This window comes from Apus apus, chromosome 11 (genome assembly GCF_020740795.1).
Source record: "Apus apus isolate bApuApu2 chromosome 11, bApuApu2.pri.cur, whole genome shotgun sequence".
NCBI classification, from domain to species: Eukaryota; Metazoa; Chordata; class Aves; order Apodiformes; family Apodidae; genus Apus; species Apus apus.
This window is the reverse complement of record NC_067292.1, coordinates 17,101,423-17,118,657: the sequence shown is the minus strand read 5'-3', so window position 1 is coordinate 17,118,657 and position 17,235 is coordinate 17,101,423. Positions and strand designations below refer to the sequence as shown.

Below are 17,235 nucleotides of genomic sequence, written 5' to 3'. Positions count from 1 at the left end.
AGTCCTATAAGAAAAAAATTAATCACAGCTCTTTCAGCAGACAAAATAATTCTTACTTTTGACCTAACGTCTCTTTATAGAATTTGCCAAATGTCCTATCTTTTGCAGCCCTGAAACTCACTGCCAGGTTCACTGCTCCACTGGCGAGGCCTCACCCTGAGTCCTCTGCAGTTCTGGGCCGCTCACTTCAAGAAAGATATAGAGGTACTGCAGCAGGTCCAGAGGAGAGCAACAAGGCTGGGGAAGGGACTAGAGGAAAAGTCTTTAGAGGAGAAGCTCAGGGAGCTGGGGTTGTTTAGTCTGGAGGAGAGGAGACTCAGGGGGGACCTTATCCCTCCCTATAACTACCTGAAGGGAGGCTCTAGTCAGGAAGGGGTCAGGCTCTTCTCCCAGGCAACTAGTGACAGGATGAGAGGGCACAGCCTGAAGCTGCATCAGTGGAGGTTTAGGTTGGATATTAGGAAGCACTTCCTCATGGAAAGGGTGATTAAATATTGGAACGGACTGCCCAGGGAAGTGGTGGAGTCATCATCCGTGGAGGTGTTTAAGAAAATACTTGATGTGCCACTTAGTGCCATGGTCTAGCTGATGTGGTGGTGTTAGGTCATAGGCTGGACTTGATAATCTCAGAGGTCTTTTCCAGCCTCAATAATTCTGTGTTTCTGTGTTCTTCAATACACAGTTTGTTAGAACATACTAGACATGCATGCACATACTCCCTTGGATGACAGGAGTACAGCACTGGTCTTGCACAGCAGGTAGAGGCAGTGCAAGTCTGATAGGAGCTGGGGGGCTACTTGCTTACAGCATGGGACATCAACAGAAATACCCACTCCTAAAAGGGGTAGTCTCATTCCCTCCTTCCCCAGGCAAATCGGCCCCTTCTCCTTTTTAAAAATGGAAGGACTTTTTTTGCGTTGATGCTAAGAAACCAGTTCTGCTTGGGGGGTACAGGCTGCTGTAAAAGTTCAGACTTTAGGAATATGAAATTTATTTTCTAACTGGCAAGTTGGGAATTCTGTTCTGAAGCAGGGGAAAGTAAAGCTGCTCCTGGAAGAGCTGTATTAGGTATTTCTTGCTGCCACATATATAAAGTACCTAGATAAGGTCTTGTGTACAAAATCATTAGCAGAATTAGCTCTTCAGTACACCTTCTATAAACACCTGCCTACTGCATGTCCTATACAAGGTAACAGGGTGCTCCCTTAATTAATTTCACTGTTTCACAACAAAGACTAGAGTACTAATTGTTAGTAGTAGCAGCACTGCTTGTACTCACAGAGCTTTGTACAACTCTGCTGAATTCTTTGTTTTGTAAAGAGCAAAACCTGCCTTGAATTTCTCCCATTGCTCAGATCCCTAAAACAACTTAGTCCACACTGATGATTTTTTGTGGTCTGGTAAGGAATGTGAAGTACAACACTTAAACAAACTGATCATACCTCAGTTATCTGACTCCTCACCACTGTGTTTTGAAAGTTGGCTCTAAGTGTACTAATACTATGAAGTGTGTATGTTGTTTGAGTTGTTATTCATCTGTCTTTGTGCTGTGCATCTGATTTTCATGATCAAGGGAACAGATTCATTATAAAAGGCTCAGTTTTCTCCAAAGCACAAGTACTAGAGTCCTTAATTAAGCTCTTAGTTGCAGAAAGCTTTTAGAGTTCAGTCTGGGAAGACGGTGAGGAAGACAAAGGAGGGAAATGAGGAGCAAGGAAATAAGGTGGGAAAAAGGAGGATGTTACCTTTAACAGATATAATTCTTAGTTTTAACATCTGTAGAATGTGTGTGGTGATAATTAGCAATGATTTCACAGTGCTTTAAAAATAAAGGCATTTCTGACAGCTTTCATTTAGGAACTCACATAGGAGTAGGTGATATGTAGACATGGAAAACAGATTTCAATGTATTATTCACTGTGATTCTGTTCTTGCTTTTGAGACATTTGTTTATTAACAATGATTAAGATTGTGAATAATGCATTACATTAAATAGTATATAATATTTCTAATTCTTACCTCAACTTCTACTCTTGTGAAGAGCTGACACAGTGTCATTACACATAGCTCTTTTCTGCAGGGAAAAAGGAAGAAAAGTTCATTTTACTTATGTAGGAACAAAGTATTTGTACATCAGTAGATTAAACTTTTTAAAGCATTGACAAAAACCACAGCAAATATTGGGCAAGATTTTTAAGTACCTTACAGTGACATTTCCTGACATGTTGCTTTCCATATTTTTTCAACATGGCTTTTGCATACATCTGCTGCTTGCCCATTGGGCAGGCAACTTGTCTATTACACATATTAACAATACTATGCAGTTCTTTGGCCAGCAAAATGTATATATGTTACTTTAAAGAGGTGAATACATACTGGGTTTTAAAGCTTTAGGAGCTTTGATTCCGAGAAGTAGCTTTAGATTATCTTTTATTGTCTCATCTGCAAAATGGGAAACTGAGATGGACATAGGTCAGCTATCATGATGTCCATTCTCTAGGTGTGCACGGGCTAGGATTCACTAATGATAGCTTAAGAGGCACTTATTATCTTCTCTACTAATTCAGATGTATTTCAAAATCAGTTGCCTTAAAAATTTTAGTCTCTTAATAACTCAGTACTACCGTACTTAGATACCCTACTTATGCCACATGAAAATGTGGTACATGGATTCTGCAAATCCACATTTTAATGAATGTTTATAAGGTGAAATGTATTTTCCAGACATATTTTCAGTGCAGCTGTAAAGGTTTTTGAATACTTTAATAAAATATTTTATCATATGAGAAGGCCACCTGTGTTGAGAAATAAACACAGAACCATTGCCTAATTTGTTTCTGGAGATATTTTTCATTATATAACATCAGATATAAATATATCCTCTTCACTGGGATCTCAAAACAATTGCTTTTGTTGAGTCAGGCAAAAATGAAAACCTAAAGAAGAATCCCAGATGTTTAAATGAGGAAAGACAGGGAAAATTTATACTTGTTTTGCCAGCCTTCTTCATTTATTCTCATATAACTTCAAATGAGATTAAGGAATGAATAAGCAGAAGGGATAAAATAATGTGTTTTTTTTCTTGTTTGTATACCATGTAGGAAACTATAAACATCTATGGGTTTTGATGACTATGATTGTTTCCCCCCCCAAAAAAAATATTTCAAATCTTTCTTTTGCTGTAGTGTAATGTGCAAAACATAGAAGAAAATCAAACAAATTGGTGGCAGAGCTGGAAGGAATGTTTCCTCATTTGCAAATACTTTCTCTACCCGTTCAGATATGAGATCTACTGTATGACAACATTATCCCCAAGCATTTCCCCCTCATAAAAACAGATCTAGATAACACGTGTCCTGGCTTAGTTGAATCTGTTTGGCAGACTGTTCAGCGATAGGAGAGAAAACTCTATATGTAATTTTCAGTAGGATTAACAAACTTACAGTGAATAGCCCTGCCATGTCCAGGTCACAGTGTCCTAAGGAAAAAAAACAGAAGACAGAAATGTATGACAAAACCAGATTAAATTTAGACATCAGATAAGTTACAGTATAAAACAGGTACAAGTTTAGTAAAAGCAGGTGATAGTTTCATAGTCCTGTAGGGAAAAACAAATAAAGGTGTCAAGGCCTCTAGGATTCCTTGCCTTAAAAATTTGGAAATACGCATGGCAGACTTTTGGTAATATCAACAATTGGGAATAAAATGTATGTAGTTACTTAGATATTTTAAAGAATGTATTTATATTCAAACAACGTAAGTTGAAAAAAGTAACCTAGTAAGACTTTTTCAGAGGATTTCACCAGTTGCTTTAGAAAGGCACCCTCATAAATATGTTACATTTAGTTTTAAGGACACTTCTGCATAGATAACGTCATACTTTGCTATTATTGCTTTGCTTTTTTTTCCTTATTCTATGTTTATTACTTTATATATAGTTTTTACAATGTATACTGCAGATCCCTAAATCCTCTCAGTGAAATGCAATACCAATCCCCTTTAGTGGTAAAAACATTTTACAAAAGAAATTTTGTAAATAACAATAACAATCACTTGTTTTTCACCTTAAAAAACTTTAGGAATGAAAAGTTTGGTCATTTCTGCATTTGTTGGGTGATCAGATAAGAAAAAAAGGTGCCAAGTTGCTAGACTCATGTCCCAGCATTATCCCTGTCAGTGACATGCAGAGCCATACAATTCTACCACTACAGTTGGCAGAAAGTGTAAACATTGACTCAGCAAAACGAGTTGCATGAGAAGAATCCTCTGCAAAGCTGCCCTCCCGAGGTGCCTGAAGGAGAGGTGCTGGAGGTACTGCATGGCTCAGCTTGGCTCTTTTTCAGAAACTTTGCAAGCCCCTTTGCAGTAAGCGTATTTTGATCTTAAATGAAAACTGATGACTAGCAGGGAAGTTGTGCGCATTTTAGACTTCAAAGTACAGGCTCTGTGGCTTTGCAGGAAGTTTCTAACTTCCGCTGCAATACTTTTCTACACTCCCTCTTACTTGAACTTTAGCTAAGAAACCCAGCAGTAATTTTTTCACACTCAGAACAGCTGCTACACCATGGTGACACCTGGGAAGCCCAGCTGCTTCCAGTGCTAAAGGAAAGGACAACAGTGACAATGCAAAATATTTATTGTTGATGCCATTTAAGTCAGGATTTTGCCTTCTGTATTAGTTGTTAGTGATAGAAGAATGTTCTGCTTACCAGCTTGTTGGGGTATCGGAGCAGCACGGGTTGTACAGGGACTCCTGGAATGAAGGCACCTGCAACCACAATTGAGGATCAATTATTAAGGCTCAACTTGATACATCAGTTGGGAGTTTTAAATGATTCATGTATGACACGGTACCCAGAAGGGGAAATTTTTAAAGAGAATAGGAAGTGTTCCTTGCATTCTGGTATTTTTGGCAGGGTGAAGGAAATGGTGGGTTTTTTGGTTTGTTTTTTTTTGTTTAATCAGCAGCACAACTAGGAAAATGTCAGGACAGAAAAGGGACAGTCTCCATTTCAAGGAGAAAGCTGTCTATGATTCCTGTGCTATTCAAACTGATTTTCTGTGAATTATCTCCCCATTGAGTAACATTAATTACAAAGGACTAAATGCTCACAAGGCTGTGAAGCATTTACTGAACCTTCTCTGTTCTGATTATCTTTGTAAGTGATATGGATCTGAACATCAAGTAGTGGTTCTGTAGCTTTAGTACTCAAATCACTGTAGAACAGTAAGAAAGGAGAGAACATGGCCTTCACTGAAGTGCAGCACAACAATCTAGTGATCAGTGATGCTATCAAGTACCTTCCTGTGTTAAAAATAATTGATTGGCTTGCCTTGCTAAGGGCTACACAAATTGATTTCACAACTTGGTTGCTAAGGCCTGCATGGCAAAGTTTACAGGGATCTAAGATGGCATGACTGTAAGTTGAGCTAAAAGAACATCCTAAGCAACATGTTTTGGTAGTTCATCTCACAACAGTCACAGTCAAGTTTATGAGTAAATAAATTAAAATGGTACCCAGAAAAAACCCAACTAACTAACAGTATACATCATAGTTATCTTGCATCCTACAAAATAACAAAAAATCAGAGAAGTAAACTAACTAGTACAAAATAGTGGGTTTAGTGCCACTGAAACTTCAATGATGTAAGACACTACTATAGTGCTGTTATGGATGATGTACTTGCAGAAGTATAGGCCTTACTAGAACTATCAAATCAGTATTTTGCACATTATTTTCCAACAATGATGTAGCAAAAACTCTCACCTTGTTTAAATGTGATCAGGCAAGATCGGTTTGTGCAGGTGCCCTCTGGGAAAATTAGTATCTTGGATTTAAAGAGAAAGAAATACATATATACACATAAATTTAATAAGAAGATTATACTTCAGCATCAGTTACAGAAAGGCAGACTTTTTATGCAAGCTCTGCAACATGTTACACCACATCACAGGAATATCATGACTGTTTCAAAAGGAAATGAACAAGTAAGTGGAGGATGCTCATAGTAATATTAACGTGATCCATCCTGATTTAGAAACAATGATACAAGAATTGTTCCTCTGCCAGCAGCACCTAACGGAGCTGCTGGGCAAATCATGAGTCTGAGCTGACATGAAGTGCATGAGGTACTTGAGCATTTACAGGCACAGATGCTACCAACATGAGTCAAGATGCCAGCTGTGGTGAGAAGCTCACAGCTTGAGGGGTACCAGCAAAAGGCAGAGAGAGTGTGTGCATCTGTGCATCTGTGAAGCAGAGCTCTGAAGGCATTACACACACTACACAGACTGAACCTGAATGACTCAGACACACCAAATACCCAGGCTACTGAATTAGTGTCTGAAAGATACTAGATTAGATGCAGAGTGAGCTGCAGTGTGACACACCAAATCCAACCCCCTGTGGAAAACAAGGCAGCTTTGTGTTTCTCATATCAGTATAGGATCATAAGCAGCATTCCAAAAAAACCAAACCCTCAGCGTAAGAACTGGTCTGGATCAAAAGTGTTCAGGGTGTGCCCCACAGTTCAAATGAACAGGTCAAGTCTAGATGAATTATGGCATCATTAAGTCATACCCAAGAGACACAAGCTGTTTTAAGGTCTGATAGAGTCAGCTGCACATACTGATTTTACAGTTAGTCCTTGACTATTCATTCTGTAACCAGGAATTGTTCACTGGTGCCGTGGACACAAAAATGGGTATGTTTCTGCTTAGAATATGTCATAAGCCCCAGAAAACATATTAGTGACTGACCAAAGAGTAAATAATGATTCCCTCCTTCCCTTTTGTTTTTGGTACAGGGTTGGGAGAAGCAGTAACTAGAACCTCATGCTACTAATAAGCACAAGTGCTGCCCAGGCTGGTGTGTTTTGGTTTTAGAAGGAGGGAATGGGGAATTCTGATATTCTTTATTTTCTATTGTGCTAAGAGAATGCAGCCCAGGCACTCTGAGGAGAGTATGACAGACCTCATCTTGCGGTCAAGGTTCTCAAAAATAAAGAGTAGGAGCCAGGTGTGGCCAGGGCACAGGGTTAGTAATCATGTAGTGACACCCCCAGTGTACTGCTGACTCAGTCTTGCAGATTCCCAGATTACTTGATTCATAGATTATTTATGCCATAATACGTATCTCGTGTTTATCCTAAGTGCAGTATTGGTGTAGAGCCAATTCCCCTTTCCTCTCTATGCTGTTTTCAGCAGAGATCAGGTCTAACAGAGCTTTGCTGGAATAACTTAATCTGTAACAGTTTACCAAGTCATAAGCATCAGTATTACTCAGCACAGTATTAAAAAAAAAAGGTCTTCCTAGCTTTGACATGTGCATATTTAAAATCCTCCATATAACTGACAAGTTAAAAAAAAATAATGGAGGCTCTAAAAATATTGGAGTCAAATTAAAGTAGCCTAAACACTAACTAAAAAGTTTTTTGTTAGGTGATTGCTAAGTAAAAATGATGCATGAAGCATCTAAATAATGTAATTTCAAAAAAGTGTCAAGTGTTAGTTAGTCTTCCATGCTTGAATGTTCTCTCTAGACACTATTCAGAGGAGTGCATTCAGGTCTAGCTGTCATAGAGATACCCACTACTGAAGTCTGTATTTTCACTTCTCTCTTAATTTTCCTCAACCATTCACTGGAACAAAAGTGAAGGAAAAGTTAACTTTTCTCAATCATTTAGAAGACATCCAACTATGATAAAAGAGATCTTGTGATTTTAGCTACTGAATCAGTCACTTGAGTTTTTGTTTTAAATAAATTACCCTTAAGAAAACAAGCTGAGAACTAATTCAAAACACAAATTGTGAGTTTATGCACAAATCCAGACAGTGTATCTTTGGAGAAAGGTTATATATCACTGACTGTATTTACCCAGCAGCATGGCAGTGACACTATTCCTAGTATGTGAAGGCAACCTGTGGCCAGAGTCACTGCACCAGGAGAAAGCAGAGAGGCAATGTCAGTAGGTTCACAATTGTTCCAGGTCTTTCTTCATGCAAAGGATGCAGATTTCCATCCTAGCCCTCTGCCTGTCAAAAAAGCAGCAGAGCTGCTGCCTCAACACTCTTCTGCCTCTGGAGCAAGCCCTGCCCCATTAGCTCTTCAGGATGGAAAGCCACCCAAGGCCTAGAAGCACAACAGCAGTTTGAGGCTGAGGACTGACCACTGCAAATAGTTATTGCAGAACCAATAACCATTGCTTCCATGTTAAAAATCTTTCCACAATTCATATCAATCTAGACGTCTTGGTTTTAGTGCATTACTAACTTAAAGAGCAAACTGAGTTTCAACTCAGCTGTTATCCACATGTGAAATTGATGTTTTAAGCTCAAGTATTGTTCATCCTGGAGTATGGGCAGCCTGGACTTACCATCAGCTGCTCATCCTCTAATTGTTGTGAGCACAGCTTTGCAACACAGATTCTCACACATGAGTTTGCTTGAGAATAATGATTCACATACACCAGTCGATTGCTGCACAGCATGTTAAGACTTGAACAGGAAAAAGAGAAAGTCAAAAGCATCTGCATTTGGAATAGCAGTTGGTACTGGCTGCATTTTAACTGCCCCATTTGTCATGACAGAGCTCTTTCTTGGCATCAGCCCCTTGTCTTCCTTTCCTAAGCCATTCACATATACCCAGGAGCTAACTTAATCTTTGTAATTCAACGGAGTCCTATTCAGCTGGGCACTGGTGACATGATGACACACAGTGAATATGGAATGTGAACACATGACAGCAGAGCAGCAGGATATTTATTACCTGTGGCCACTGGCCTCTCGCTGATGCCCGCTTAGTGATCTCGACGACCGTGTTCTTTCGTGAATCAGGGTCTTGACGAGAAACTGCTACAGGCTGAAGGGAACTCAAAATTGCTGTGAAAGAGATAAAAAATGTTATTTGTCTTACACTCATGCTTAGAAAACACATGGGTTCACGGCCCCCTTGTAGCAAAAAACTTGTTATTCTCATACTAGGAGGTAGATTCTCCACAAACAGCTTTGAGACTAAATAGATAAGAGAGTATATTATTCTTGTCTTCATTCTGCAAAATGGGAAGTAAGACACAGAAAATAAATCCACTGCCAGCTGAGAGGCTTTACAGTAGATGCAAACATGCCAAATTCACCCAAACCCATTCTGCTAATATTGCTGTTATCTCTCACTGAGCATTTCCATACAATTCTAAGGAAATGACTTGATCAAGTCTCTGCTTATGGGCCACACTCAGGCCTAACTCATGCAGAGTGCAATTAACAAGTAGTCTGTGCTATGTTGAAGTAAGATAGCCCTTTTCAATTACAAAGCATACACAACCTGTGTGTAAATTACAGAGAAAAATCCTGACTTCATCAGAAGTCTGCATCAGAATGTGTGGATCTACTAAGATGTGATGAGAAACTTGGGAAAAGCACTCCTGTGCTTTTAAGAGAATGTCAATATATTATATGTTAGTTTATTTCCTGCAATGACACTTTTCTGTGTTGTCTACTGAGTTTAATTTTGCATTAGTGTTGGCTTATTCTTTTAGGAGACCTATAGAGATGAGATATACAGCCAGCAGAAAGTCTACAGCTGATTCCAGTAATAATGTAAAAGGGGATTCTTTTTGTGCCAAAAGGAGGAGAAAATAACAGAAGCATGAGTCATCTGATCTTTTCAATTTTCTGCATTTTCTTTTTGAGTAACTTCTCTTTTATTTTTCCCAGTTTGACTCCCATTAAAAATATCTGTAACGGTGCTTGCAAGTTTAAACTTAGAAATAAGGTATTTTCCAGACTATTGTTGTTTGGGTCTTTTTTGAAATAATCTTCACCGATCTGTCTTGTACATTTGTGGACCACATTGCTAAAAGGCAGCAGTTGAACAGATTTCTCAAGCTACCTGCTGGGAGAACTTTAAGAGAAAACTCCTCTGACTTCCATGTTATGAAATATGCTGTGAGTATAAAGCAAATTTAAAGTGCTACTACATTCCACATCTGAAAAGAAATACCATATTTGTAGACATCTTGACCAATTCCAAAAGATAAATTGTCCCAGTGGAACAGGGACACTGGAAATAACCTGCCAATATCTTTGGAACCTACAGGTTTTAAGGAGTCTTCCCCCAGATCACTTCAGACTTTTGGCCTCATGAATTTTTACTTTTTTATTTCATAAATACTTACTGCCAAATACTGGAGTTGACAGGTTCTCTGCTCTAGTCACTATTGATGGCATTCCAGTTAGTGCACAAATAATGGCATCAAAAAAGCTTGAATGAGGAGCTGCAACAAAGATTGGGGCTTCCAGTAGACTTGCTACTTTCCCTTTTACTTTAACTTGGAAACCCATTATGAAGAACACGGTATGAGTTAGGCAAGAGAGGGTTGTCTGGATCATCCTCCTTATAAACAGAAACACAAAAATATCATCCATCTTACAGTTAGTACGTCTTTTGCACTTTAAAACAAAACCCCATGAAAGATTTCGTAGTTCCCACCAACACTGAGGCCAGGCACAGGGTAGCAATACCACATCTCTACTGGTGTGTAGGGATGGAGAGAAAGAAGCATGAAGCATGAAACTACTGAGAGGGAAGAGTGGGTAATCAGCACATTCAGTGTCCTTTTTGTAAGACCGTAGGTGTCTGCGATCTCTTATCAGTTTAAAACAAGTAAGATTAAATTACAATGTTCCCTTCATGGGATTCTCTGTAACTTCTAAGCCTTGTCAGAATTAACTTCCTGTGTCTCCTCCTCCTGCGTGCAGTTGCAGTGCATTGCAGCTAGAAGGGAACTTCATTACTCTGAGGTCAGAAGCTGAGTGATTTAAACCCAGAACCCACAAAGGCAGCTGTTAAATACTCCATCAAGGGCAACACAGCTAAGAGAGGAGCTGTCAAAGCTAATTTTGTCATAAATTAGCCATGTCAAAACTAAATTTGTCATAAAAACCTATTTGTAAAGCTCCACTCTTGGTGCAAAATACACTAATCATAAAGTTGCTTCAAGTAAATGGGTAAAATTAAGAATTGACTGAGGACTCCTCTTTAATCAGAAGAATGAAAGCAGTGAGACAAAAAAAGCTTTAGACTCTGGCTTTATGTTACTAAAAAAAAAACACCCCAAAGCCACACAGTTTTCACAAATATTGTTCACTTTTTACCTTCTCCAACCCTTCAGTGGCACTGATCCTCTTCTGGGGTGTTGGAACATTGCAATCAATGCACACAGCCATGCTAGCAGTAAAATGAACACAATGCATATGGCACGGAGGGGCAGCAAAATAATACCCTGAAGAACAGTCTGGAAAAAAAGAGGGGAAAAATCTTGAGAAATGGTATCAACAGGAATGACACTGATATCTGTGTAGTTACATTATATGGATTTAAAAATACTGACATTACTGCTATGTGATTTAGAAAGGCAATTTCAGTGTTCATATGGGGAAGTCAGTCATTCACAGCATTTCATTTTTGGGTTCCCATTTCAGGTATAACTGGAGCATCGGAGTATTTGAGTTTTTGGCTTGGATGATGTTAAATAGAGAGAGTAAACAGACTTTGCTGGCCTTAGTTTATAGTATAGTTGGGCTGCAGTATACAACCAGCTCAGATGAGTCTGCCCAGCTGATAGATGTCTCCGCTGCCTTCTGTAACTAGCTGCCTGTCCAGGAGCCAAGAGGGATTGTTAACATGACTAAGATGTACTCTTGCCCTTTCAAACTGACACATCCTGTGTTGAGTCACACTACTGCTGCAAGTGATCCTGCCTGCTACTGCGTGGAGTAGTGCACACACAACACAACTTCCTTTCCTCTAGTTGGGACTTCAGCAAAATGGAATTTTCAGTAAAACTGAACCTATGTTTTAAGGCAAAGGTTCAGGCTTACAGTGCTGTTGAAGCCGCTGTAGCAGCTCTTGGCTCTTTGCCTTTAGAAGTGGTTTGCTCACTGCCTGCTGTAAACATGCAGCAGAACCCTTCTAATTGTGAAGATTAACTTGTTGTCTTCTGTTTGAAGCATCTTAGATATCAACCTCTGTGCTAGGTCCTCCTTGGAATTTTCAGAATAAATTGAGAAAGCTTAGCTCCCTTTCCTCCCGGCAATCAGAGAACTGCTACTGGCTTGCTTTATCTTGAAGCAGGAGAAACTCTTGAGAGAGTTTTGCTATGGTCACAGATAGCAAAGCTTGGTAGCAAAACCAATATAAAACAGATCCAAGCCTGTCCACTGCTTCTGCAGTTGTTCAGAAGTATGGCAGAAGTTACTAAAGAAGAGTTATGCTAGTTTAGCTTATGCTTAGGAGTTTACTATTTTTTATGCTTTACTATCGCTTAAGAAAATCTTAAACTGAACAACAGTGTTCTTCTCTAAAAATCAGCCTTTCTGGTCAGCTCTTTAGCAATGGCTACTTACTGTACAGGAAAAGCAAAGCTTTTATGAATAAAAAGTGTCACAAAATAAGTTTGCAATTTACATACTTGAGCTATGATTATTACACAACACAGTGGATTTTAATTTACCTCTTTAACAAAGGAACAAGTGTTTGTAGTACATTTGGAATATGAGCATCTTTGAGTATTATTTACCTAATTCTTTCATATAGCAGGTTGGTTCTGATTTTCCTTTCATCAATATGGTCCTTTCCCTCTCTGTCAAATCTCTTCCTTCTTCACACAGCCTCTTACTTTCCTTTTGTCAATATTCAGGACAGACTCTAGCCTTGGCTCTAAACTCTGTCACACTGACAAGGATTAACACAATTTTGGGCCTTCAGGACTCACTTCTGTGTTACAAAAGGCACAGAGACAACAGACCAATGTCACAGAGAATACACAGTGTAAATTAGGGCAAGCATGAGAAGCAGGTACATGGTGTTGATGCTTAGGTTCTGTAAGCACTGCCATTTAATACATTTCCAGAAGAGATCTGAACATCCAGGTATGATTACTTCCTTATTTTATACAGCAGTTGTATATAACTAGCTATGGAAGTGTAACTAAGTGTAACTTCATGGACAACAGGAAAAGGACTGCTCTGGATCACATAAATAGGCTTAGTAGCTGGATATGAGAGATTTGGCCCTGGAGATCTATTGCTCCCACTTTTTGATGCCAGTTGTGGTGAATCTGAAAAAGTTAGGTAGCCAGTTAAACCAAGAGGTGTATTTTTTTCTCCATATGCATCTGTAGTCCCAGTGCAACACTTCAGCTGCATTCAGTTATCCAGAATGGGCGGCATAAGCATAAATCAGTGTGTTTTGACTTAAAAGAACTTTTTTCTTGATGAAAAAAAGAATATACATGCACTGACCTACAATGAAAAATAAAGGATGCAATAGCAAAAGTAAAACAATCCCTTCCTCAAAAATTTAATAAATTCATTAATCTATTTTAGGCAGATGTGCAGGTGGTACTGATTTGCTGATGCAAGCTATTGGCTTTCTAGGTCACTGTGTAATGAGGCAGAGTTGATTTCTGCTCCATCAGCTGCAGAGTAGGGCAATAAAAGGACAGAAAAGAGAGAGGTCAAGATAGGCTAGAAAAGAAGTATAGGAGAAAAATACACAGAAGAAAATACAGGTTCACAGTTTAGTAACTATCAAGCAGGATCAGAGCTACTCCAGCTTCTGTATACAGTGATCGTGAAGACAGGAATATTCTGAGTCATGTAAAGAACCTTTTCCCACATTTGGAATCACATGTGCATTTTCTATTTAAAGTGTCTGCATCCACTGCACAGCCTGTCACTGCAGTTGCTGCAGACACCTGCAGGTCACACTCCCAAAGCTGACTCACTCTTGAGCAGTACATGGGGTTATACTGTCACTGATGTCAGGAACTGAGGAAGCGGAAAAGTAGGTCAATCAGAAGGCCACATAATTCAGTTTAAATTTTTGTTCAACTTCAGCTCCTGACAAGTTATCTAGGAAGCAGCAGAAGAGCACTGGGGACCAGAATGAAGCCCAACTCCAGCTGAACTCCTCTGACATCTGAAACTGATCAGATGGACTGTCTCCCAGAGTGGCACACACGTAGCAAGACAGGGTCTTCCAGGAATGTCCAGAGTATGGTCACAGCTCTGCCAGGCAGTCTGGCTGCTTTGCTTCCAAGCACAGGGTTAAAAACAACACTTTCAGCATGCTGTTTGTGTCATTACATAGCTCAGCATTATATAAATCCACTGAGCATCTCTTCTGAATAACATAGAATCAAGTAATTACTTTAGTATTTGTGCTTTGCAGTTGCAGTTCAGAAGTTAGGAGGGCAAGTGAGCAATCAGGATGAACAGAACTAAAACTGAAAGAAGAAAAAATCCCAACAATGAATTGCAGCCAGCTTCAGTCAGAGGATAGAAACCAGAAGTATTGGAACAACTGTTTTAAAATCTTGTTTGGCACATGCAGTTGTTTAGCACAACACAACTGATCCTTGTTTTGAACATTCTAAAGAAAGACAAAAATCTCCTTGGCTGGTAAACTATTAGCAATACAAGGACTGGCAAAAAAATAAAATCTTCTCACTCCACTTTTCAGCCTGGCTACAATCTAATTTTCAATTGATGCTGAATGAAATGCAGACAGCTACCCTGACTCACTTTCATGCTTCAGTCATCAGGGGACAGCAGACTTTATGTTCAAGGAGTTCATGAACATAGGGAAATCCAGCTCTGGGCTCCCAGAGAGGGTTTTGAAATGGTATTTGTTTTTATCAGTGTATGTTAAAGGAATACTGTAGAATAAGGGGAATATAACAAAACAATCCTTTAACATGCAAGAATGGAGATATACTACACTTGATTTAAATGGAAAGAGAAGGGACACTTCCCTTTTTTGAAGTTTATAGTAACACTCTCTGGTAAGGCTCTGATTCCCAGTTGGTCCGATAAGCACTGCTGGGCACTGAGGATCAGACATGTACAGGATAAAGCAGATAGTAGGAAGTATCCTAGTCTCTGTGACAATAGAGGAAAAAGAACAGAAAGCAGCAACATTAAATACAAAATGTTGTCTCTCTGTGTGTCTCTGCTTTAAAATTCTGTGACTACTGCAATTTTGTTTCAAAGCTCATTGGCACTGGGCTCTGACCCAGCTGGGTGCTTTTGCTTACAGGTGCATTGTGGCTTTATGTATGATGTGTATCTTGCTTTAAGACATACCATGATTTTCATCCCTTCCTCCTGAAGGAAGAAAGTAAGATATATTTATTATAGCAAAAATTGTAATTGTAGCTTAAAACTGCAAGCTTTTGAAAGTAGTCTGTGCCTCCTCTAGAAAGAACAGCCAGCACAGAACACTTCCCATTTCTGGAACCTCATTAAGAAACTGGTTTCTTTACCTCGGGGTTCATGCCTACAGCTACGGATTCAGATGCACTTGAAATGCGTTTCAGGCTGCTAGTAAAACATAGGGGATAAAAGGATTTGAAATTGTTTTCCAGGTTTCTCACATTTCCTCCACCCAGCTATCTTCAGGGCAAACATTCTTTATAACTGGAGAAAGAGCTATACAAAACATAAAATATTTAGTTGCATGTCAGCCTCAGATATTCATAACAGTCAGCAGAAAATGCTGTAAGCTCACCTACACCTCATTGTCCTTACTGAGAAGTCAGTTCATATTTGGATTATCAGCTCAATTTTTAAATAGAATGTTTTTCAAAATCAAAGCCTGGAAATAGTTTGCTTTGCTTTCCTTATTGTAAACATACCCTGTAAGTCTTGGGTGTACTTGTACACAAGCTGTACTGGGAGAGCACTCAGCTCAGAAGCCTAACTGAATTCACCCCGTGACACCAGTCAGTAGCCCAGTGGAACTGGGGATACCTTTTTTCCTGTCTACACTGCAATACAGAACCAAGAGATCAGCTCCCCTCTGCACTCCCAACACAGGCTTAAAATCATTGTAAAGTGAGTTAAGCATCTGAAACAAGATTACTCTAAGAATGTTTTTCTATTTTAGCTTACCATATTAGAGAGAAGTTATCAACATCTTCACTCTAGAGCTGAGGCACCTGACATGCTGGATAGTGTATCATTCTTGTGATGTCAACAGGATGCAAACTGGAGTCAAACAGGGCTCATGTTTTGTCTAGGACTAATGGGCTATCTGTAATGATCGTGCAAATATTTTCAAAAGCTTGTTGCAAATCTTGTGTTAGAAGTTTAAGTCTGAAGTCAATAAGCACTGTGTGTGTGCAGAGTAAGCATGCAGATCCTGGGCTCTGAGGAGCAATGGCTTGAAGAACTGAGTTTCAAAAAACAGCAGCTTTTTTATGCTGAACACCTTTTGCATCTTTGCTTTGACCATTCACATAACCAATACGTTTTCTTCTCTCTTACCACTGGAATAATCAGGAAGCAAACTAGGCTGTATTTGCGAAGGAAGTATTCTTACTAGATGCTTTTGCCTGGGTAAAGGCAGGGGCTGCAGATGTGTGACAGTGTCAGGGTCGCTGCTCCTGTCCCTTCAGTGCCCGCGCCGGGTTGAAGCGCGATGGGCAGGTCAGGCCCGGCAGCCCCGCGCCCCCCTCGCACACGAGAACGCGGCACTTTTAAACAGCATCTATTCACACAGTCACATTCCGCCATCGGAGGGAGGTATTTTTAAATCTAGCATTGACCTTCACACACCATGGGTGACAATCCCTTGCTTCAGAGAGGCCAAAGTAACGCTGGTTTAGACAAGTTGGCAGAAAACAGCCCCGGCGCAGCACAGTCCCGGGGCCAGCCGGGGGGCCAGCCGGGCTGCCAGCCTGCCCCGCTGCCCCGCTGCTCTCCGGCCCCGGGCTCCCGCCCGCACGACGCGCATCCGATCCCCGGGCAGGGCAGCCCCGGCTCCTTCCCGCTAGGAAGGGCGCATCCCTCGCCCACCCGCGCCGCCAGCCTTACCCGCAGCTTGTCCCAGGCGCTCAGGCGCCCCGTATGGACGAAGGGGTTGGGAACGGTGGGCGGGCAGAAGGACTGCTGCCTGGGCAGCGGCAGCACCCGCGGCGCCATGCTCGCCCCGCTCCCGCCGCCGCCCCGGGCTGTTGCGCATGAGCCGCCGGCGGAGCCCCGGCCCGGCCCGGCCCAGCTCGGGGAGCCCCGCCTCGGGGCAGGGCCCCGCCTCGGGGCAGGGTGCGGGCGGGCCCGGCTGCCCGGCTCGCGCTCGGCCGCCTCCTGAGGCGCTGAGGGGGCGCGCGGGGCGAGCGGGCTGCTCCAGCTCGCTGCCATGGCCGGGCAGCCCCAGGCGGCCTGCCCACCCT

General features: G+C 40.8%; 1 protein-coding gene across 2 annotated transcripts in view; it reads right to left on the bottom strand.

Moving 5' to 3' along the window:
• Positions 1 to 16,998, bottom strand: part of LPCAT2 (lysophosphatidylcholine acyltransferase 2) — a 31,337-nt gene extending 14,339 nt beyond the window's left edge. Inside the window, exons 1-9 of one of the 2 annotated variants that reach the window (XM_051629583.1) lie at positions 16,880 to 16,934; positions 12,580 to 12,776; positions 11,156 to 11,295; positions 10,177 to 10,394; positions 8,769 to 8,881; positions 5,769 to 5,829; positions 4,710 to 4,768; positions 3,444 to 3,478; positions 2,020 to 2,074 (exon numbers count right to left, since the gene is read on the bottom strand). In XM_051629583.1, coding sequence (XP_051485543.1) covers positions 2,020 to 2,074; positions 3,444 to 3,478; positions 4,710 to 4,768; positions 5,769 to 5,829; positions 8,769 to 8,881; positions 10,177 to 10,394; positions 11,156 to 11,205 — 591 coding nt within the window. In that variant the 5' untranslated portion in view covers positions 11,206 to 11,295; positions 12,580 to 12,776; positions 16,880 to 16,934. Of the gene's footprint in view, positions 1 to 2,019; positions 2,075 to 3,443; positions 3,479 to 4,709; positions 4,769 to 5,768; positions 5,830 to 8,768; positions 8,882 to 10,176; positions 10,395 to 11,155; positions 11,296 to 12,579; positions 12,777 to 16,879 lie in introns of both variants that reach the window. The other variant, XM_051629582.1, reaches the window with a different exon arrangement.
• Positions 16,999 to 17,235: the final 237 nt, after the last annotated feature.